Raw genomic sequence first — 23,556 nt, forward strand, 5'->3', positions numbered from 1 at the left:
TTGTCTCCTATATATTTCAATTTCATGCACTAACTGCTTCCAACTGGAAAAGCCAGAAAGAGAAATGCAAAAAATTCAGCCATAAGCCTGTTCTTGACAGCCTGTCAACTGAATTCTGCACACCCAGAAGGATAAATCCTTTAGCACTCAACTGCAGTTTTTAACAAGGTCTTAACTCAAGCAAAACTCTCATTGAAAGGGATTACACTGGCTGTAAATCATGTATAAAGCTATCAAATGAGAGCTTCAGGGCTTGGACAAGGATATTTGGGAAAGTTATTTTCAGAAGTTGACTCAAGTGAAGCTCTGAAATTTGAGATGATCTGGATTTGGATGGAGGTGATTTGACCTTTCTTATTATTATCAATGAGCCTAATTTCTAAATCACCAGTTCAGCTTGTGGGCATTTCTTAAATTATTTACAGAGCCACATAAGCATAAATGTTAACATCACTTACTGCTCATTTTCATAATAAAGCTTGCCAATGGCCCAGGCAATGATGATCGGGCAGGGAATACCTGCAGAAGCAAAAAAAAGAAGTCAAGAGTTAATCACAGCCCAGGTATGGTACCAAAGTAGACTCAGATTTGTGTGAGGAGAGTCTTGGTTAATGAACTGGAAGACTAATTTCAAGTGGTCCTATCTTTGTATCTTCAAGACATCACAATTGCTAAGACTTCTTTATATATAAATTAAAAAAACCCCATATCTATAAAATAAAATCCTAGTACAAGTAAGAAAAGTTAAATAAATTATTAACAAATGCATATATATGTACCTATAGTGCTATATAAGTGACCAAAACCATGTTGGCTGACTTAAAGGAAATTTTGGTTCCTTTACATTTTCCTGCAGTTGATGCAACAAAATTGTGCAGACAGTACTTGGGAAGTGGGTGTTTAGGATTTTATTTCCTGGGCTGCAAGAAGTTGGTAAACTTATTGGGATCTTTGGATGAAGCCCGTTTTCAACATTTTCAACAATTTTTCTGAGTCTGCTCAATGAAACAGGATTATGAGGAAGAATCTGTTGATATACTGCAGTATCAGAATTCATTAAATTTTTGAACTTTTCAAAGGATCCAGCTACTCTTAACTTTATATATATCATTCTTATGCCTATGATGTGCTCTGTGAGTGCATACAAGTTCTCATGAAGGCCATACATTTGCTTCATAGGGCTCAGTAGTAGCCTATGAAGTTGCTAAAGTAGTGTTCCTTAGTCAAGCAACCTCAGTGGAGCAGTAAGTTATATTTGTACACTTGAAGCCTCAGGTGTGCCACATCCTCTGCTTTCTAGTTCTACTGTTACACCAGTCTCATGTCCAGAGCCTCATCCTTGTGCTTGTTTTATGTTAGGCCTTCAGAGTCCATCTGGTTTGAAGGGGTTTTGCTGGAGGAGGGAACTGGAAGTGAGGAAGAGTAAGTGGAGCTGGTCTTTTGACAGAGATCTCCTGGGGAAAACAGGAACTCTTTCACCAAGGCATTCCCCAAGCAGATTGCATTGATGCCAAGATTGGAGAAGATTTTCCCCTCTCCATTTCCCCTTTACCTTTAACCTGTCACCTCAGACAAAACCAAACAACAAGCCAAGCCTCCCCAGATCCATCCCTCATTCCAACCTTGCTCTGAAATCCCTGCTACTCTAAGGTGAAAGCATGGATGGATGCCCAGGTTCAGTGACCCTCACTAGTGTCTGCTTTTTCCCCACTAGAAGCAACATGACTTAAACCTTCATGCAAGAGTCAGTGTGTCCTTGATTCTAACACTCTCTTTTAAACTCCCATTTTTGCCTCTTCAGTGGAAAATGGAGGTCTTAAAGAAATGAAGCAGTGTGGAAAGAGAACCACAGCACAGTAGGGATGGAACTGAGAATGCTCTGATCTCCTGCCCCATCCCTGCTGGTGGCTCTCATGCCTTGCAAGTGACTGTGTTGTCTTCCATCTTGTTCACCATTGACTCACGGGGTCCACTCTGCTTGTTTCATCCATGTTCTTGCTGGGCACGAGCAGACAAAATATAGTCATGTCCTCTCTCCAAGAGGAAAACATTTTACTTGTCCTTGTGAGGCAAAGAACAGGTTTTGGAGAATGAGGTTGGTAAATGATTGTGTATGGGACGGCAAAGCAGAGCCAGAAAGCACCCAAAAGGGTGAGAAAAGATATATTCAGCATCACTCCTACATCAGTAATCAGAGACCCAGAGGGCTCTACGGCAGGCAAGGGGGGGAAATACCAGGGACCAAACCAATCCGGGGGTCTGTGAGAGCTGTGAACAGCTGATTTTCTGGTTTGATGAAAGAATTGAAAAACACTGAAAAAAATTGAATCAATTCCCCACATAATATTTTCTTTCTCCTCTTTCCTCCCATTTGATTTTGGATTGATTGACACATTTTATTTTAAAGGCTGTTTCTGCCTCCAGAACAGCAATTCAATTACTTGTGCTCAATTTTGAGAGGAAGAGGTATTTCTGAACAAAATGTATTCCTAATTTCAGAAAAGAAAATATTTGCTACTTTTTCCCAGCTTTCTTCTTTCAACAGAAAAGAACTGCCAAATTCACCAGTTCTGTTTGACCTCAAACTTTACATTCAAGCAAACAAGTTGCCCGTGTGGGACTTGTCTTGCCAAACCTCTCCTGAACAAGTTCAAAGCATGTATATGTTGGTTGGAGAGGCTCTCTGAAGGTATCCACCCCAATCTCCTGCTGTAAGTCAGACACTATCAACACTAGCCCACCTCAGCCAGGGCTTAGCTTTGCTGAATTTTCCATGTCTCCAGCGTCAGAGATTCCACAGCTTCTAAGTCATCTGTTCCAGTCTTGCACTACCTTGTGGTAAATTTTGTGTTGTCTTCATGTCCAACTGGAACCTCCCAATCTGCAATTTATAACCATTGTCCCTTCTTAGAACATCTGCTATTACCAAGAAGAATTTGGCTCTGTCATCTTTGCAATTATTTTTGAAATCAATCTTGGTATCTGAAAGATCCATCCCTAGTTTTCTCTTTGCCAGACCGAACAAACTCAGCTCCTTCAGGACTCCACAGGTCATGTCCTCCAGATTCCTGATCATATTGGCAACCTTCTACTCGATAATCTCCAGTTTTTCCACATTGCTTTTGACCTAAGAGATCTAAACCCACAGTAATTCAAAGGCAGCCTTATCAAAGCTGAGTAGAAAGTTATTAGTAACTTCCCTCAATCTTCTGGCCACGCTTCTAGTGAAGTCCACTATGTGTTTTACCTCATTCATGATGAGAGGGCACAGATGGCTGATACTCAGCCTGTATCCACTGGAAGCCCTACATCCTTTTCAGCAGGACTGCTCCTCTAAGAATTGGTTCCTGTACTGATGGACCAGCTTTTGTTGATGCAGGTAGGGAAAAGGAGCAGCCTTTGCTCTGGCTCAGGCTGTCTCAGTAGAAATGAGGTAACAGGACATGCAATGAGATATTTTTCTATCTCTGAGTAGCAAATATCATACAAAGACGACGTGTGACTCCCTGTTAAAGGCTGTTCTCTGGGAAGGAATCCCTGAGCAGTCCTGAAGACAGCTGTAAGGTTGGACTGGCAGATAATTAGGTCTGTCTTTTAGTTAGCTCCTCACTGAGAAGTGCCTCCTGAGACTGAGTGATCCACAAGGCATGGACAGTGTTCTGTTTCAGGTTGTGTTGAGCAACAGCGTCTAAGGGGTTGTGATCATTGCTTTGCCAATCAAAGTGAAAGGGAGATGGTATGAACTGCTCCATTCACAAAATGATGAGCCTGAGAACTTTCCTTTCCTTAACACCAGGTGCCTGAGGATTTAAATGAAGAAAATAAATCCAGGGGTAACCTATTAGATTTATGTCATCGTCACTGTGAAGAGCTAATCCTGAACTCCTGTTATTCTGACAACATTAGGTTTGAATGTCGTATTTCACCTCAGTGGTGAAATACTCTAAACTTTATTCTTGCTGCTTTTGTCCTTAATCACTTTAATGCCAGGTACCATGTACCACCATTTAAACACACAAGTCACTTACACCACCCTATGAAGAGAAAGACCCATTTCCGCAGCTTGTCTGTGGAATAAGTCATCACTATAGCAGTGTGTAAGTAGCAACCTTCCACAAACATCCAGAAGAAGTTGGTCACCACAAAATAATTGTAGACAGTGGTAATACATCGACACCAGGGCTGGAAAGGAAACAGAAAAGAATAGTTTAAAATCAGAGTGACAACATTTAGAAGATTCTGTACGTTGTTACCCCCTTAAAAATCAATAGAGAAATAATTTATGGGATGTGGATTTATACCTGTGACTTGGAATCATAATGTCTTAGGTGCTGTTGGGACCTCACAGCTATGCCTGTGACTTTCTGCTGAGGCTTAGCTTTGAGCACACCATGCAGGACCTCCTTTACCTGGAAAGTTCCCATGCCGTAAGGCACGTCCACACCAGCAGTCTGCAAGTGGTTAAGACGCAGCCGTGTGGAAAGAAGACAAGAGGAAGCAGGTCGTTTGACCACAGATGATCTTTCAGAGAGGTACAGCCATAGCCAAGGGTCATATCCAAAGATGACACAAAAGCCTAAGCATATCTCAGGGAGTATAACCCACCCGCTGAGCAATTCAAAGAAAATACAGCATAGAAGGGAATGTCACAGTCTTGCTTCACGTCCACTGAAGGGAAGGACCACCACTGACATTTAGAAAAAAGCTATTTTGCTTTAAAGAAATGCTTTTATCAGCTACTTCTTCCCCTGTATTCCTGCCATTAGTCCTTCAGCCTGTAAAACATGTCGCTATGCACCCACCACCGCTGAATTTTGCCACAGCTTCAACAGGAATTTCTGGCCAGGCTCGATGTATCAGTAAAGGGCTCTTCTCCTAAGGGCTGTGCAGTGAGAGCACAGCTGTGGGATACACAATTAGCTATAGAGAGGCAGATGGTAACATCACATCAATAGATCACAAGTAACTGCTGATGGTAATTTCCACAATACTACATGCAGAAGTCTGGGAAAAATTCTTTCTGACCAAGCAGGCATTCAGCATGGTCCCTGGAGCATGATATTAATTACCTAGGCAAGTTGGTATCATTGATGTCATTTTGGTTTTGCCATTCTCCAGACTTTTAATTAATTCTGCTAAAGTATTTGAAACTTTTGACCCTTGGTTAATTTTATTTCAGACTTCACGTGCATGAAGCATTGAGGATCTCTAGGCAGTCGACAGAGCAGCAGATGCACTATCAAACTCAGAAAGATTCTGTGGGCTAAGGATTTACTGGTCAAGAAAACCAGTTACAAAATGATAGGTTCTTCAAAACTTGTGACCATTTCTGTTTATCGGGCTGAAATAAATAAAATAAATATATATTGTGTGTTAAAGCTTTAATTTCTGTATTATTTCACTAAGATTTGAAATTTTTCTTCCCTTCATCTTTAAAATAGGAATAACAGCTGAGAAAGACATGAAACATGTTTTACAAGTTTTGTTTAAACTGAATTAAATTGTCTTTTTTTGTTTCCCCTCCTTTTGGCTCTAGCAAAGGAAAATAAAGCCACAAACAACCCCCTCCTCCTCTATTTTTGGCCAAAATATCCTTGCTTCATTCCTGATTGATGCCCAGAACTGTAAGACCAGCTTTCCAAAGACTCCCAGTCTCACATCTGATTTTTTTGAAGGTATGAACATGAACAGAATCCTTCCCTGTAGCCCCAGTCTCATGTAAATTCTCTGACATAACATCTGGACTCTTTTTCCCCTCTTTCTCTCAGTTGAAAGACCTGCACAGTTTTTGTCCTCACCACAGGTGCCCATTTTCACAAGAACGGTGAAAAAAACCCCTATAGCTGAGCCTGTTTTTCCAGTGCCAGAACTGCCTGGAATTGGCCAGTGGATTGGGAAGAGTCTGGGACTGATTCAGACTGATACACATAACAGTGGTGAGATCTCCCTCTGCATCGTTTCCATAGGAAACCAGAATAAAACCAATTCCTTTTGGAATTGTGGGTTTATTATTATTGAATAATAAACCTAATTAGCAGAACTCATTAATTTATACCTTTTCATTTATTTGACTGAGGATTCTTGATCCCCACATGTATCTGGCATTAGGCACCAGATATCTTCAGCAATTCCCCTTCCTGCTTTATTAGCATAAGCACTATAACTTCATGCAAAATGTTTCCACGTTGAATCCTTGATCCTTCTGCAACTGCATTATTTAATCTCCACTGGTCGGCACAGGGGAGATCACATCATTAGCTAGCACAAAGGATGTTGTTCCCATTGATTCTGGTGGCTTTCTTTTGACTCTTATACTGCAATATCAGCATAATGAAGCTATCACTAAGCTTGTATAACACACCTTCTCCAAAAGACCACAGCATTTGGCAGAGAAAAGATGAGTTAATGAAAACTGGGGCATGGGAGGATCTGTCTATGTATTTGCAGTTTTATATTTTCCTTGGCACTTTGTGGCCACACTTTAAGAGGCATTTGAGTCCTTGACTCCAACTGATTTTTCCTAAATAGCTGTAAAAGCCTGTATTAAGGTTTGCAGTGCTGTCAGGAGAGCAAAACACACAACATAAGGCTGTTGACAATAAAGCTCGTATACCATGATCTTCTGTAGTCTGCAAATGTCAGAAACACAAAGCAAACAGTGCATTAATAGAAACTACATCTTCTCAGATGAGCATCTGATCGAGTTATGCATAGATGCACTCTTTATATAGAAATAAATCACTTCTCTATTTGTTTTCCCAAAGTATGGGATTGAAGTTCAGGTGTCAAGTCTTAAAAAAAGGTTAACCAAGGATGATGAGTGCCCAGCTGACATCACAATGAATGATTATCCAGGCTCCTAGGGAGGAGGTAGTAATTTCTACAGGAGCAGTTCCTACCAGAGTAGAGTCACACTGACAGCTATCAGCTATGGATCCAGGTCGTAATCCATAAGCACTTCAGTCTACTTGCTTTCTAAAGTGAGACCATGAAGGGGGTGTGTGCGTGTATGTGTGTGCATGTGTGTTTGTAGCACACTTTCTTCTTGATTATCGAGGTAATTATCAGCTCTGAAAGGAGAATACTCCACTATAACAATATTAAAGGGGAAAGAAAACCATTAAAATTCCTGCCAAGCGACTATCAAAAAGGACTTCTTGTCAAGGAGATGTAGAATCATTCCCCTAGAAAATACATAAAATACATTTTTCTTTTGGAGTAGATGATTTTAATCCATGGTTGGGATTGTTGGGTGTCTAAACAGGGTGAGGGATTACAGTACTTACATAGGGACTGATTCAATGTCCTCCCTCAGACAAGAATCTGCAGTTGGGAGTTAACTCGAGTGATTAAGAAACAACATGGAGAGTAAGAAAAATGGGAGCATGGTGACATGCTGCACTTCTCAGGAGGGCTCAGTGCCATGCAAAGAAGACACTCACTTCTTTCTTGCCCCCTTCAGCCTTCCCATCTTTTGTTGTCTGGGTCTGTCTGGTCCCTTGGACTGTCTCGGACAATCAACCACCCATCAGAGAGATGATATAGCTATGCCAGCAGAAAACTTGTCCTTGCTTTTTTTGTTGACTAGGTTAGTTCTCCACCAATTTAGTGAGTTCCAAAGGTTCATTCCTCCTCAAGGGGTAAAGAAAAGGGACAGCACTACTACAAAAGAAGCAGTGGGAGCTGGAGCGAAGTGTTTGGGTCCCTGGAGGAATGAGGTGTTCCTTTCAGCGACAGGGGGCTGCTGCTGGATGCAACCCACACCACAGAACTTCATCCTCAAGGACAACACAGTGAAAAAGGGATTAGCAGAAAAATAGAGTTCTGTTAAAAAAAACCCCAACAAACCACCACAAACCAAACACAAAGATATCAACAAACAGAATTTGTATCGTTTCAGGTCTTATTTCTTACTTTTTGGGGGAGTCGCGCTGACTGTAGGTAACAAGGTGCCTACTTTCTTCAGATAGAGTAGCTGACTCAGAGCCTCAACAGCCAAACCAATTACTTCTGAACCCTTCTCATGGAGATGTTGCCTCTGGAATGAGTGCTCTCCCTACACAAGTACACTTCACTGCAAGATGCTCTGACAAAAAGGTTCCAGGATCACCAAATTTAGTGTCTCACACAATACTGTGTCTCACAGACACATTTGGAGAGTATCTTTGGTCAGTGAAAATAAGAGAGAAGATTTTGCGTGGGATTTTTACTTTAAAAAACCCCTTTGATAGTCAGTAATAAGGAAATAAAAGAAAATTTAGCAAATCTAAACTCATTCTCTTCATCTTTTGGAAACTGCATGAAATTCAGTCTGAGCATGGGGATAGGTGAACTTTGTAATATTTCTATCAGCTGAACAAACTCAGCCCCCCTGCCAGTCCACACACTAAAAGGCAGAGACACACCGTCCACAAACACTTACTTCATTGCTTTCATGTATGTTGTGATCTATCATTTGAAGCAGAAACCACATCACATTCCTCAGGATGAATGTGGTGATCAGGTTCCAGTGGATAATATTTCTCAGGCATCTGATACTCCTGAACATGGAAATACATTTAAATCATCATATATAGCGAATACATACACATACACATTAATGACTATATAAAATAAACAAGATAACTTGGTTCACTTGCAAAATTCCTCATGGTTTATCCCACTCCATTCCCTCTCTTACACTACAGAACAGGAGGATTGTCTGCCCAGTAGGTCTGCAATCACAGGCTATGGGGCTGTCTGAGTTTAAATGTGTGCAACAAGCATATCTGGGTCTGGGACCATTATCTGGCTCTCAGGGTAAATTTTACAGCCAGTGCCAAAGCCAAAAGCTGGATTTTATAGAATCATTATAGTCTGGCCACAATGCAAATCAATGACATCAATACAGAACAGCATCATGAGGATGGCAAAATCTGTGCTTTTTTCCCCCTTGCTATACACATTTCTCCCAGAAACCACAGCCTAACTTCTGCAAAGCCATGTGCCACCATTTGTCTTGGTAACATGGGGAGCTCCCTTTGACAAGAATCTATTCAAGCAAGTGAAACAGGATTTACTGGAAAGACTCAAATATTCAAATGGAGCTTTCATTCTTGGTTGTCATTGTTGCTCCCCTCTGCTCCACCCCATCACTCTATTACCATGTCAACCAGAACCAATAAGCCCTTGAACATCGAGGCTGCACCAGAGTCTGTTGCATTGCTCACAGAAGGAGATCTGGTGACAAATACCTGCACTGGAATAGGTTACATGTGGTTAGCCTCTCTAACAGGATCTCCTGTATGAAGTTCAAAGTTTTCAGACCCAATGATGCAATAGGAGAGCTTGGTTTTCAGCCCCAGGGTTAGTTGGCTGCACCAAACTTTCTTAAATAAGGTAAAGCTGCATATTGTCCTCCATCAGAAAATACTTGTATCTGGTTTTAGTCCTTCCCCAGCCTTCATCCAGACACATCGAACATATAATCACTGTGTAAAATATGAGCTGCAGTAAGTTGGATGCAGAGAAATAAACCAAACGAGTGGGCATCTTAAATAGTGCTTGCTGCTGAAAATGGCTCCAGGAGGCAGCCAGTGCCTGATGCTGAAGCCAGCAACCAAAGTCCCACTGAAGCTAGGCAGAAGGTTAATCACTACAAATTCACAGAATTGTAGGGGTTGGAAGGGACCTCCAGAGACCATTGGGTCCAACCTCCTGCCAAAACGGGATCCCTAGGACAGGTCACACAAGTCGGTGTCCAGATGGGTCTTGAACATCTCCAGAGAAGGAGACTCCACAATCCCCCTGGGCAGCCTGTCCCAGGGCTCTGTCACTCTCACTGGGAAAAAGTTCTTCTACATATTAGTGCGGAACTTCCTGTGCTCCAACTTGAAGCCATCGCCCCTTGTCCTGTCCCCACAGACCACTGAAAAGAGTCTGGCCATTTCCCCATGTGTCCCACATTTCAGATGTTTATAAACATTGAACAGATCCCCTCTAAGTCTTCTTTTCTCAAGGCTGAAGAGCCCCAGTTCATTCAGCCTATTCTCGTAGGGAAGACGCTCCAGTCCTTTAACCATCTCTGTAGCCTCCTCTGGATTCTTTCCAGGAGATCCCTGTCTTTTTTTATACCAGGAATCCCAGAACTGGATACAATACGCCAGGTAGGGCTTGACCAGAGCAGAGTAGAGGGGGATGATCACCTCTTTTGACCTGCTGGCCACGCTCCTTTAAATGCACCCCAGAAATTCAGTTGTCTAAGACAAATCCATTTATCTTCTCATTCTTGGTGAGATGGCAAAGGAAGTTAAGTGCTGAGTTGCAGTTTTGCAGTTACAGATCTGTCAATTAAATGATCTTTTCTCAGCTAAATGAAAAATACTCCAGTTGTTAACATAACTTCCCCAGGGGTTCAAACAGCCAGTGCCTTTCCGAGGACCACTGGGTTAGGATTCTGCATTTGCCACATCCATCTCTCTGCTTGCAATGGAAACTGTCAAATAACACAGGTCAAACACAGAAAGTGGGGTTCTCAAACCTGCTCACCTGCCACTGATGGTAGCTCATCCTAGTGACAGCAAAAAGAGTAGGCACAACCCAGTAACCAACTTTGTGTCTTCTGCACAACAAACAAGCTGACCTTCTCAATACCAAACCCTCTTTCGCTGTCATAAAACACTTACAGCCCTTTTTCTAGGACTTGATTAGTTAGTCAGAGGGCCAGAAGCAATTTTCTTGTCATTCAGCCTCACAAAAGATTTCACAGCGATCGGGCAAAACAACAAATAGAAGACCTCCCACATGTGACATACTCCGACTTAGAGAGAGATGCTCAGAGGTATACAACCCTACTAAATCAATGTTAAAACAGTTTCTGATGCTCCAGGTATTTGGTCTGAGGCACTCAGGCTCCAGGTACTTGGTCCTGAGAACCTCACTGACTCATGACAGGAGTCAATCTGAAAAACAAATTCTCCAGCTGCTTAGACCCATTGACTTTTTATGCTACAAAACCCAAAAGTATTGCCACCAGAGAACATGCCAGAACACTTCTCACTTTGAAAATTTAACTTCCAAGGGAACCAGGTATCCAGCACCTACCACCTTTCATGCTGAACCCCAGGAACCCCCGGACTTTGAACTACACTCCTGAGGTTTGTTCTCTGTTGATTGTTCCGTGAACACCCAGCGGCTGCTGCTCATCTAAATGTTTTATTGACTCTCTCATCAAGTTAAGGATCAGCAGACTAAAGGAGTAGTTTGAAATGCTGCTTCTAGGGGGAGAGGGAGGCAGGGGACTACAAACTGAGGAAATTTAGGTCAAACTGTAGAGCTGCTAGCATGAAATTAATTGCTTTTGAGAGCTCTAACAACAAAACAGATCCACACACTTGCCACCAGAATGTATTTCTTGAAAGAGACAAGATAAAGGAGTGGAAAAAAAAAAATCCTTGCTGCATGCCTCCATTTAGATGCAGTTTAATCATCCCATGTCCTGGAACATCACTAAATCTGGCTGGAAGAAACCTTATTCCCACAAGATTTACAGCAGGATATTGGACTGGCTGCAGAGACAAATCGGAACAAACAAATAATTGTAGACTCTTTGGTTCAGTTCCTAAAAAGAGCTTTTCCCTCCAGTAGTCTCCTAGACATCAAAACCACATTGTCTCTCGTGTCTTGGAATATACTGACAAATTCAACATCTCCCAGCTGCTTGATCTTTGCTCTCCTGACTACTTGGTTCAGGTCGCTTTGCCCTCTTTGCCCCTCAGCCTGCATGTAGCCACTGGCTTTTGTTTGGACTGGAAGATGCTTGGGACAGAGGCAAACTTTTAGGGATGTCTGGTTGTGACCCAGAGCAAGCAGGTCTGGTCTGTGTTGGGAACCCAAGCGCTACAGATAATTATGACTTAAACTCCCCTTGTTCTCACAACACATATGCTGAGGGAAGATGTGTTCCTTGTGTAAAATTAAGTGAAGCATGAATGTATCCAGAAGCTGGAATTTACCAAAATGATGCCTATAGTCTTGTCAAATAACACTTTGGGCATGAAACAGGGACAGTTGGCTCCTGCATCCCACTGCCTTTAGCAAAAGCTGTACTTTGGTATCAGCAACCTTGTGTCATGGCCTCATTCCCTCCCTGAGACACTCTGTGGCATGATGGGTCACGAGTAAAAAGCTTCAAGTGTTTGGGGCTAACAGGGCAAAGATGGAGAGGCTGTGGAGCAAGCACTTGGCTTTCCTGGCTGCAATCTGTCCGCAGCCACGTTCCCCACCACATTCCTGCCTGGGCAAAGCAGCACAAACAGATGAGGGGCAGGATTTGCTTTTTTGATGCCTGAGCCATTGCTGTCAATAAGTCTAAACCAGTGGGAGTTTCAATGGAAACACCAGTATAGTCAGGCTGAGAAACACATCTGAATGTGCTGCAGAGTTCCTCAGCAGCTCAGGCAGTGATGTAACCCCAGGCACAGAACAGAACCTTTTTTGTTTGTTTGTTTGGTTTGGTTTTCCTTTTCCTTTTCTTTTAGTAAGAGGCTCAGCCGGAGACTCAAAGTTTGTTTCTGTTTGCAGAGAGCCCAGAGCACATGGTTTCTGTTTGTTCCTGCCTCCTAACTACTACCAGCACAGAAATCACAGTGACAGTAATGCAATTCAGAGCCAGGGACAGGAAAAGCTTGAGGAATAACAGCGTCAGGTTCATACTAGGGAGGAAGAAGCAGCAGGGCTAATACAGTGTGTGGAAGCTGCAGGGCACAGCAGTGGAGCAAAGTTAATTGAGGAAAAGGTCTCCTGCCAGCTACCTGAGAAAGCTGCTGTCACTCACAGGCACTGCTGGTGAACATCATGATTGCAACTTAGCATGGGTAAGGCGTCTAGAGGGACACTGGCAGAGATGAGGGTCCCCTTGTTTCAGGCATTATTCATCTGAGACTATTCTGCTGGGTGCAGGAGCTAACCCAGTGCATCAAATTTACCCATGTAGCTACACCAGAGCCTGAGGTGGACAGTGAATGAAGGACATATCCCAGACTGGGCAACAGAGCGAGTTATTAATAGGAAACCTGCTGGCTAGCTAGTGTTTGGTGAAAGGACAAAACCAACACTGACATACTCATCTCAAAACCTGAGGAAGAAACTTATAATGCTCACAAGGGTGATTTGTCCTCCACAGGTCTTTTCCTGGCTCTTGGCATATGGAAGCTAGCTTACATTTGTAAGCCTTAATTAAAATTTCAATATTCCTTTTATTAATAAAAATGACCTGTCCCTTTTTGGAAGCTTGTTAAACAGCCATAACCAGCCATAACAGTGTCCTATGACGATGAGCTCCACGGTTCCTTTCTCCTTGATTAACTACTACCTTCACTCTGAGCAGGGAAAAAAGAAGCAAGCCAGTGCTCTGGCAACAGCAATTGCTGCCCTCACAGGCAGCACTGAAAAGGAACACACAGCACGTTGCAAGTGGCAGGAGCTGGAATCTGGAACGCACTGAGCTGTGGTGTAAGTTAGCAAATTGGGCTTCCCTGGAGTTACAGTGATGGGCATGAATGCACTCCCTCACAACTCAGAAGCTAAGACATTTGGGGAGCTGGGGGACAGCACAATTTGGAGAGTGTGGCAGTGACAACTTCAGGAAAATGAGAGCAGAGACAGAAGAGAGAGACCTTCTCAAGAGGGCAGTCGCACAAGAGAGGGGAGAAACGGGAGGTGAAGGGACTGGGTACTGAACTGCTGCTTCAGTTACAGCATCACTAGGAAGAAATTGTGAGGTACAGAGCCATTTAAAGTGCCAGATGACAGAAGGTGTCATATTCATCTTCATGTCAGGTAACATCCCATTGGTTTTACAACCCTGAAACGTGGATTGCTTGGTACAGGTGTAGCCCAGCTTCCAAGAACAGCAGTGCAAGTCACCATCCCAGAGAGCCCGAAGGCTGGCACATCACAAGACACCATGGACTGAGGCTGCATATTTCCATTAGAGCATTTTCCTCTATGTGCTTCTTGCCCTGCTCCTTTTCAGACAGAAAGCATCAGTCAAGGCTTTGGCTGGACTCTTCTACAAATTCTTCCGTTGTTTATGGGTCCAAGGATGGAAGGAGTAAGAAAAGAAGTTGTAGCAATTAAGTCAGGACAGACTTAATGACAGAGGTCATAACATAAAGACATAAAACCACCCTTGTTCAGTCAGAGCAATGAGCCATGTAGGCTGTGGTGTAATCCCCAGTGGTGATGAGTAAAAGAGAGTTTGAGAAGCAGTATGGCAAACAGGACTCTTCCGTGCTCTTACCTCCCTGCTGCTGCTACTGAGGGGTTTTAAGGTATTCCTGATACAGAGACCACATGTAATCACATTAAATCACCCTGTTGGCAGCCCCAACACCTTGCAGGAGTCACCAAAACTCCTTCTGTGGTTGTATTTGCTGGAGCCATTGCTTATTTTGCTAACGTGGAGTAATGAAGCACTCATGGGCTGTTATTCACAGTGAACTACGTTCATCTAGGTTGGTTCCTCTTCTCTGCTTGCCTGTCCCCTCCCAAGGGCTGGACAAGGAGGGATTTCCTCACAACTGCATTCTCTCCTGTCCTTTGGGAGCTGCAGGGAGTAGGGATAGAAAGAGCCTGGAACTGGACAGCAGCAATCTGCCATCCCAAGGGCTGTGGGAAAGAGCTGGGAGGAGTGGTTGCTACACATATTCCTGACGTAGCACAGTCCATGCAGCAATTTCACTTCTGGCTCTGCCTGACAGCAGATTTAGGGCCTGAAATATTCCCCTGAGATTCAAGTAGGGTCAGACAGGCACACACAGGCGGTGTGTGCCACACTGAGGGAAAGGAGCAAGCAGAAGGAAAAGGATTTCCTTGCAAAGGAGAGAGAAGAAGGACTTAGTTTCTCACATGGAGAGAGAAAAGACACTGCCACTGGAAGCATCTTGGGTCTGTGAGTAAGAGGGTTTATAAGCTCCTCATGATTTCTTTCTTTCTTCTTGGATGGAAGAGCGTAGCAAGCAACAGCACATTTTCATGGGAGGCTCAGTACCTTGGTTGATACTTATAGGAATTTGGGGACAATGGTACAGGGAAAAAGTGTATGGTCCAGTGAGTCAGGAGTCAGAGTGTGTCTCTGGCTGTGCTGGCCAAAACAAGACAAGACGGTCTGGGAGGACATGCCTCCCACTCACTGCACACACAGAGAGCCCCATGAAAGCTTCAGCTCTGCAGCAGGTTAGGCACACAGAAGCAATTAAGGTGAAAGCAAACATACTTTTCTTTGGCATTCCTAATTAGTAAATCAAAAGCCAGGTGTATGGCGGGAAATTACACATAATGATCCCTTTATTTGATTTGAGAACGGACTGGGATTCAAGCCCAAATGTCATTCCCTGATTCAGTACCCTACCACCAGCATCCTGAACTGCTTGGTGGGTGGGATGTCACAACCAAGTTTCCACATGAGGAAAAATAGCAGCAAATGAAAAGAAATGAACCCCCAAATTCTCCAGCAGTCGACTGCAGCCTGTCAGAGGTGGGCAGAAAGTTTCTGATTGTTGGTAGAGAAAGCACACTCTGCTAATTATTTCCATCAAATGTCTGTATGGTTGGATACAGAAAGCAGAGAATTAGAAAATCCATTCTTGTGACTAGAGGAATGCTGGGGCCTGAAAAGGCAGAAAAATCTGTTCAAGTCTTTCTGTACAGGTGGCCTCGCTGGCTCAGAAATGGAGATCTATAAAAGGGTTTCTAAAATAGCACTGGTGAAACTCAAAGTAACCTTTCTGTTGATTCATGGATTATTCTTTTTCCCTGCCGTGTCCATACAGTGGTATTTTTCCTCAGGGATTTACAGAGCTACTATTTTCTGTTTCAAAGCATGGCACAAACAATTAACATTAGCAATCACAATAATGTGCCAGCATGGTTGAAAGCTAGCTGAATTAGTTGAATCATCTGCACAGGAATAACTGCAGATGATAACTTTAATAAAGAAGCTTGGAAACCTACTAAGTGGTGGAGTATTCCATTAATAATGATGTTCAGTTAAGACTGCTGTCCCAAAGTCTGTCTGAAAACAGCTGGCAGGAGAAACCTGAGAGCGCTTTGTTGGAGTCCTTCCCATTCCATCACTGTTGAACAAGCAGGAAAGAGAATCATGGACAATACTTTAAAGAAAAAAAGAGAGAAAAATTTCCCCTTTAGTCTTTTCTAGGGCAGGCAAAGCCCATGGACAAGCCATAAATGGCACGGAGTGGGAAGAATACTTAACAGCAAGTTATTTCCCAGGCTCTGTGTCTGCTATGGCCTATTTGCTTTCAGCCACATGGAGGCTCCCCTGAGGTCCTTGTGGCTTCCCCTGTGTGCTCCTGTTCAATCCTTGCATATGTTCTGGTACTGATGCTTACAGATGGGAAAAGCAGCTGGAGAGGTTGGCAGGGAAAATGAGTTTCTCAGTGGCAGTTGCCTGGGGGAATACAAATACTCCCGCAGGAAACATGAGGGGCAGTTGCAAGGGAGGAATGAAAGCCTGGAAGCAAGGACCAGCTATGTTACAAGGATGGGCGCAAGGGTGGAAATGCTCAGGTGAAGAGGAGAAGCAGCAGCTTCCATTAGAGTTTAGGATGTGCATAGACCCTAAAAATAAACCCATTGTGGAACCATCTGTGCCCTGCTAAGCCTTTTCCAAAGCTTCCTTCTCCTACCTTCAAGCCAATGTTTAATCACAGGACAGAGGGCATTCAGATTGAAAGGCTTCAAGCAGTGATGTTCCTAGGGTTGGAAGGATGTGGCCAACACAACACAGACCAGGGTGACAGGCAGGACAGCCCCAGGGTAGGACCAGACTGACTGTGTTCACTGACAGTGTTCATGCCCAGTGCTGTCTGGCTGCATAGCATGGTGATCAGGGGACAAAAAATGACCCTCTGCAAACTACCTATGAGTGTGCTGACAATACAAATCAGTACAGACAACTGTCAGACACTACACCAGCCTGTGCTTCGTTCCAAGTGTACAAAGAGAAGCGTTGCCCCTGAGATCTACATGGTTAAATATGGACTAATTGAAACCCAGGAACTGGATGCTCTGGGCTATGAATACGGCTCCAATCTTGACAGTGTGATAAGCTCTTTCATTAAGAAAAATCCTCTCTTTTTTTCACTGGAATGACAGTCAGATACAGCTGACTTCATTCAGTACAGCATGTGCCTGTGGTTCAGCAGTTTGAAAAAAAAAATGTAGGAATCTGCTCTAATTTGCTTTGCTAAATGGAGGTCAGATGTCATTCATTTTTTGAACCAAACAGGAAAAGGGGCTGTAAAGCAGAAGCTACCTTGCAGCTGAGGTTTCAGTATCCCATTACCAATCAGCTGGGGCCCAGTACATGACTACAGCCCTCCGAGGTTTATCTACACATCACCCTGTTGACACAGGTTGTAGTTATCAGTGGCCATCCGGCGGCATTGCCCAAATCAGAGTTAGGAAATCAGAAGCCAGACACTGAGAGCTGATAGCAGTTGATCTGCCTTCTGCTACTGTTTGGGAAATGTAAGAGTGCACAGCGTGTCCTCATTCATAATCCCCTTGTGGGATTATCTAAAAAAAAAAAGAAAAATCCAAAATAAAATTAATTTATATGACCAGCTAGGGAATTCAGGGGTTATGTTGTTCTTTTCCTTTTAATACAATTAAACAATTAGCAATGTTTACTCAATTATCTACCTTTGCAGATACCGTGTGCATAACCCAAGGAGGAAAGTCTGAGGCGCTGAGACCGCTGTTCACACTCTCCTTGGCCTCATTTCCACCAAAATATGCTATGAAATATTTCATTATTTTTTAATATTTGGCCAGGAATTCAAGAAAAGACCACGTAGGATCATTCACAGCCTGGTCCTCCCAGTTTTTCATTCCCATGCTTGGTCTGTGTTAACGTCAGGGTGCTCACTGTGTGTGTGGAAATACTTCCTCCCCAAGGAGGCAGCTGTTCCCCTAACAGGCAGACCTTGTTCCACATGCTACAGGAGGGTACAAGCCCCATTTAGGGGTGTCACAAATGAGAGGTTTCCCACCTCTCACGTTTTACTTAATAATGTGGAGCAGCTGTATCCATTTTTTAGATTAGACAGAAGAGAATGTGGCTGGGTGGTGAACAGCTACAGTGGAGTTTGTGAGGGAGGTAGAAGCTCAGTTCCTTGGATGAAAACTGAAATTGAACCATTTAGTACTTGAATACCTGCAGGTGCATTTGTAGTGAGTAACTAAACATCTTGGCTTGAAAACATCTTCTCTGATTCTCCTTCCCAGAGATGACTCAGGATATGTTCTTTTTTGAAGCAGATTGCTCTCCTGAGCATGACTCACATCTAAATTGTGAAGACCAAACTTTTACTTTCTTCCTTCCTCTGAGACTTTGGAAAAGTTGCAAGGCTTGCTCCACTCTTCCAACAAAACACTCTATCGTCATCACAAGGAGAACAGAGCACAGATAAATTCCAGCTAGTCAGTCAACATAGATCTAATCTTGCACAGAGCGGTTCTATTACCAGAATTTAAACAAATTAGTGTCCATCTCCAAAAACACTGCCTTGTGGCTAATATCTTGGCAATGGCAGAAATATACCACTAGGAACACATTTCAAGCACAGGATGGGAAGTGGCCTACTGATCTTCCAAACCCCACCCAGCTCAAGAAAGTCATTGAGAAAAGTCCTTCATAAATTCCTGGAACACTAGTTTAACTACAAATTAAATTCTTCCTCTGTTACATTGTGCCTGGACCACCCTGCTCTGTGGGTTGGAAGTCATCCTTTAATATCCACTCACAAGGCTATCCATAGAGCACCTATATCCATTTCTTCTTGCACTGTCATTGTCCTTGAGTGTAAGTAGCTCTTCAGTTTCCAATGTTCATCCAACAGCGATGTATTTATAGGCAGCAATAATACTCCCTGCCAGCCTTCATATTGCTAGGCTACAATACCACTGTTTCAGATGCAGCTTATGAAACCTTCCATGTTTTAAGAATATAGCTCTCTGGGCACAACTTTAATTACTGGTATCATTCTAGGACTTCAGGAGGGCTTTGCTCTCCTCTGTGCAGGTTGGCTCTATACAAAGAGTCTAAAGAACAAGTCATACAGATGTGAGATAAGAAGGGGTGAGTAAAGGCAGCTGGAAGCAAAGACATTGGCCTAAGGTTGATCAATAGGAAATATGTTTCTGTCCTTCACCATTTGTGAGATGAGACACTTCACATGGTTGCAGGCAGTACAGGCATCTCTGATGTTTTGTACTCAAGGAAGACCATCTCATTGTATATGTGCTTATTTACAGAGCTCCACTGTTTTCATTCCTGCCTTGCTTTGAGAACTTCACTATCGACTCTTACAAGGTTGGACAAAGTGTTGTCTCCAAACCAAGAGCCACATGGTGCCCACTGAACACATGCTCTGCAATTACCGGTACTTATGATGAAGTTTCAAAAATGCATTATTTAAGGCTCTGCTCTTCTACATGGCAGATGGAATAGACTGAGCTAAGCTAGGTGGAAAGCCAGGAGATGAAGAGGAAAATGGAGCACTGACATGAACTCATTGATTCAGTCACGGGGCTTCCTCTTTCTCCCTTTGCTCCCCAACAGAAAAGTATGTATGGGAGGACTGTGCCTTGGATCTGGAGTCTGCTCTGCTCTGAGCACATCAGATACCATGTGACTTTGAAGTGCAAACCAGTACTAATTGTGCAGGTGACCTACTCTCTCTTGATAGACCCTCAGTACCTAGGCTCTGGGAGCTGTCAGATCACTTTCCTGTGTAAAATGTGCTCTGTATGGATGCCTCACATTCCTTCTGACAGGTTTCTATATATTGTTTAATTAAAGTCTTCCATTCTTAGTAGCAGAGGCCTCCAGAAGCAATCTCACCAACCGCGTGCCAGACTAAAGATGAAGGGGCAGTTTGAAGGAACTTGGAACAGGGGAGAATAAAAGAAAGTGGATATTCCTCTTCTAACCCTGGGAGATGATTGGGGGGGGGGTGGAGAGAGAGAAAAAAAGTTACTATTGTTTCAGGAAAAAAATGTTTCGACTTTTGGGAGGAAAAAAAAGTGAAATTTTGGAAATCTGGCTGGAATCACAAGAAAGAAAGAAGAGGACACTGCCTTAGGATTGTGGGGAAAAAAGTCAGATGTTTTAAAGGGGAAGGTAGATTTAGTGGCAGTACAAAAGCCAAGTCTCCCTCAAAACCTCAATTTACTTTCATTACCACTATAATACAAGGTGTTATACCCATGTTTGTGGGTTTGGGTTAGGTGCTTTTGTCCAGCAACCTGTGCAGAAGGACAAGTCCATTTTAATCATGAGCCAATCGTCCTTTGAGCACCATCCTTTTTTACTGGATTCAAAACTCAGCCTGGACTTAGATGTTTCCCAGAATAAAGAATTGTCTCCTGATGCTTCTTCTTCAGTCACTACTGCACAAATAAAACATCTTCTGATTGAATCCAGCCAGGTGAGTGCTGGGCATTGCCAGTGTGTTAATAACAAGTCAGGAGTTCTACAAAGGACTCTTTTTCCACCCTGGAGGCTGGTGTAACAACACACTAACAAGCAAAAAGCCAAGACAAAGGACTTTGGGTTTATCAGCAACAGTAAAAGTAAAATATGATTAAACAGAACAAAAGAAGTGGTTTAATCCTTCTGCCTTCCCACTACCTCCTCCTCCCCCCAGCTTGATTAGCATTACTGATAGCAGGATTCCTCCTATAGAAAACTTCTGCTTTACTACTGTGAGAATGTGATTACATGGGATGATGAGAGGAACTGCCCGTGTGCACCTGAGGGATGGATCAAACCTTTACTATCACACAGACTATGAGATTCACAGCAGTACAGACCCATTTAACAAAGATCCACTGAGCAAATCTCTCCAGGTCCTGAGCTGGAGATGGATGCAGCTCTACAGCACATTTGGTTTATGAAAAGTTAGGATTTTTTTCCTTCTCACCATATTTCTTTGTGTACTTTTGTGTTGTAGAGACAGTGTGGCTTTTACACTTTTAAGACCGCCTACATTCAGACCTTGAGGAGCCATCCTTGACTCAGATCTTTAGAAACTGTATCAATGACTCATTGCCATTCAGTCAGCATCCTGACAAAAAACAAGTCCTCTCCCATAAGCTGGGCTTAGCTTTTTAATATTTAGGTGTTAAATGAAATTTTTACTGGCTCTTTTTATTCATTGCACAGCCAAGAAAGGATTGGTTCATATGTGGAGAAACCAAGGATAGGTCTTTTCAGTAAAAGGAAGTTCCTGGCTGATGTCTCCTCCCTTCTCACTTGTGTTGGCAGCTCAAACACAGATGGCCAATGACCATCTCACCTTTTTGACCCTCAAAATATCTTTTGGTATATGGTTCCTTAGAGTGTGGGACAGTAGAAAATATCTACTGGCATGGAGGGTGGGTTGTGAAAGGAGGACAGAGTGCTGTGTAAGGAATTGAGTAAGACAAATACTGGGAACAAGGTGACATAGGATCAATTTGGGAAAATAGGAACTGCAACCAGTTCTTTCCCCTTCCCACTTCAGCACAACTGAGGAATAAGCTTCCCATCAATGCAGCAGCTACCTGGACTGGGGCAGCAATAGCAACGGTGGAGCTCATCTCCTAAAGCAGAACACTCCTCTCACTAGCTGATGATCCTGAGCTGACAGGGCAAAGGAAAATCAAGCAGGTTGTGGGTGAGAAGCATCAAAATATGGAGCAGTTGTAGAACTGAAGCCTTGCCAGAGGTCTCTATTTTTGCTCTCAGCAGGCATTAAATAAATGAGGTAGATTGGTGGAGTGGGGCAGGAATAAAGAACCGATAGATTTCTCCTTTGGGCCAGGATGTAGGACTATCAGATCTAGTCTTCAGGGTCTTCTACTTCTTCTAACAAATAATACAGGCCACTCCTATTAAAATATATTCCTGTGACTCAGGCTGTCTACATACAGTATATATGATGACTGATGCACTTTTATCTATTATATTCCACTACAATTCCTTCCCTCCCACCCTTTCTCTTCTCCCTGCAGCCTTAACTCTTCTTCACAGACTTTCTTTCACTGACATATCCATTTGACCTCTCAAGCTCCCTCCTGGTCCACTGAACCAGGGAAGTGTTTCTTTGACTTTTCATTGATTTACATTCATCATTTCATGAAGAGTGGTGGGGATAAAGTTCCTCTGAAGATGTTTCTCTTGTTACTTAAGAAAACTTCTAAGTTCTCTAATGGAAGAAAAATTGAAAATAACCCAAAGCAAAATGGAATGATTTCATTCTATCTCCTTCAGTCTAGATCTGGGCACAGTCTGTCAGGGAATACAAAATGACTTATGTTATCATGCACTGCCTTATAAACAAAGAAAACTTGCCCCTAAAACTTGCAACCTGACACACTCAAATCCCAGCTTCCCTTAATGAAGTACTCTGCAGTTACTGAATTTTTTGCTGCATCAATAAATCACGTACAGGTCTCTTCCTGAATACAAATAGGCATTAGGTCCTATGCATGGAAGCCACCACTACAGTTCATCCAATGCACCAGTCAACGAAACCATGTACAAGCTTGGGAGCGTAAAAGCCATGACCATTTTCCATGACCATACATGAACTGGGCAGTGTTATAAGAGTAACCCTGTGAGTGTCATACACCCAACCATGTTAGAAGCATGCAAACAGATTACTCACCTCAAGCACAAGAAAAGCATAAAGGCAACTATAAGGGCCCCTACTGATATACAGTGCCCCAGGTAGTTTATGATGAGAGCAATCTTGTAATGGAGCGCATACTTCCTCTGGAGGTAAAGAGATAACATGATTAAATCAGCATGACTCTCTAAGCACTGACATTAAGGAACAGTTAATCAGTTTAGGAAACAGTAATTACTTTTCTTGACTTTAAAACGATATAATAGCCCCGGGGCTGATGCCGATGTATAAGCCAAACATGCTGCCTGGCACAGAAGTACAGGCTTGGTTTCATTTCAGTTTGGGATTTGTCCACAGTTTCTTACAAATCTCAGGAAAAAAACAAGTTATTAGCCCCCACCCCTTTTCTCTGCAATTTCCTTAGGATTTCTTATGTTCATCACTATGCTATTTTAAAACTTTGTCATTTTAGGCTGACAGATTTTGCTGAAGACACGTCTTTTCACAGCTTCAAAAGTTATAAATCACTGTTTTGTTAGGAAACTGCATGGTCTTAATGAGCCAGGTTATGCTAATTTCCTACTCAAATGGTTTGTTTTTCATACAAAAATGAATCAGTTGTCTGCAAGAATAAATAATCAGCCCTTTCCATACAGGCAGATTTTTCTCTGAGGCACTTTTCTTGCAAACCACGATCCTTGTCTTTGAAATTCAGGGTAGAACCAATGAGGCTGAAAGAGCTGGAACCTGGTGGTGTCCTTTCAGCTTTGAGAGAATCCATCAAACCAGAGATCCTGTGGGTTTTTAGCAGCAGCCAGAGTGTGTGGTGATATTTAATGTATTCCTGTCTAATTACGAGGATGTTGGGGAGATTACT

The 23,556-nt window shown here is 42.9% G+C and overlaps 1 protein-coding gene across 2 annotated transcripts in view; it reads right to left on the minus strand.

The window, feature by feature from the left end:
• The window catches only part of CRHR2 (corticotropin releasing hormone receptor 2), a gene marked incomplete at its 5' end in the record, with an annotated part of 154,425 nt that overhangs the window by 38,026 nt on the left and 92,843 nt on the right, over positions 1–23,556 (minus strand). For both annotated transcript variants that reach the window (XM_084280376.1, XM_084280377.1), the window contains 4 exons: positions 459–519; positions 4,029–4,182; positions 8,423–8,540; positions 22,719–22,825. In XM_084280376.1, the coding sequence (XP_084136502.1) occupies positions 459–519; positions 4,029–4,182; positions 8,423–8,540; positions 22,719–22,825 (440 nt within the window). The remainder of the gene's footprint in view (positions 1–458; positions 520–4,028; positions 4,183–8,422; positions 8,541–22,718; positions 22,826–23,556) is intronic.

Source organism: Gallinula chloropus (assembly GCF_964237585.1).
Source record: "Gallinula chloropus genome assembly, chromosome: 2".
NCBI lineage: Eukaryota > Metazoa > Chordata > Aves > Gruiformes > Rallidae > Gallinula > Gallinula chloropus.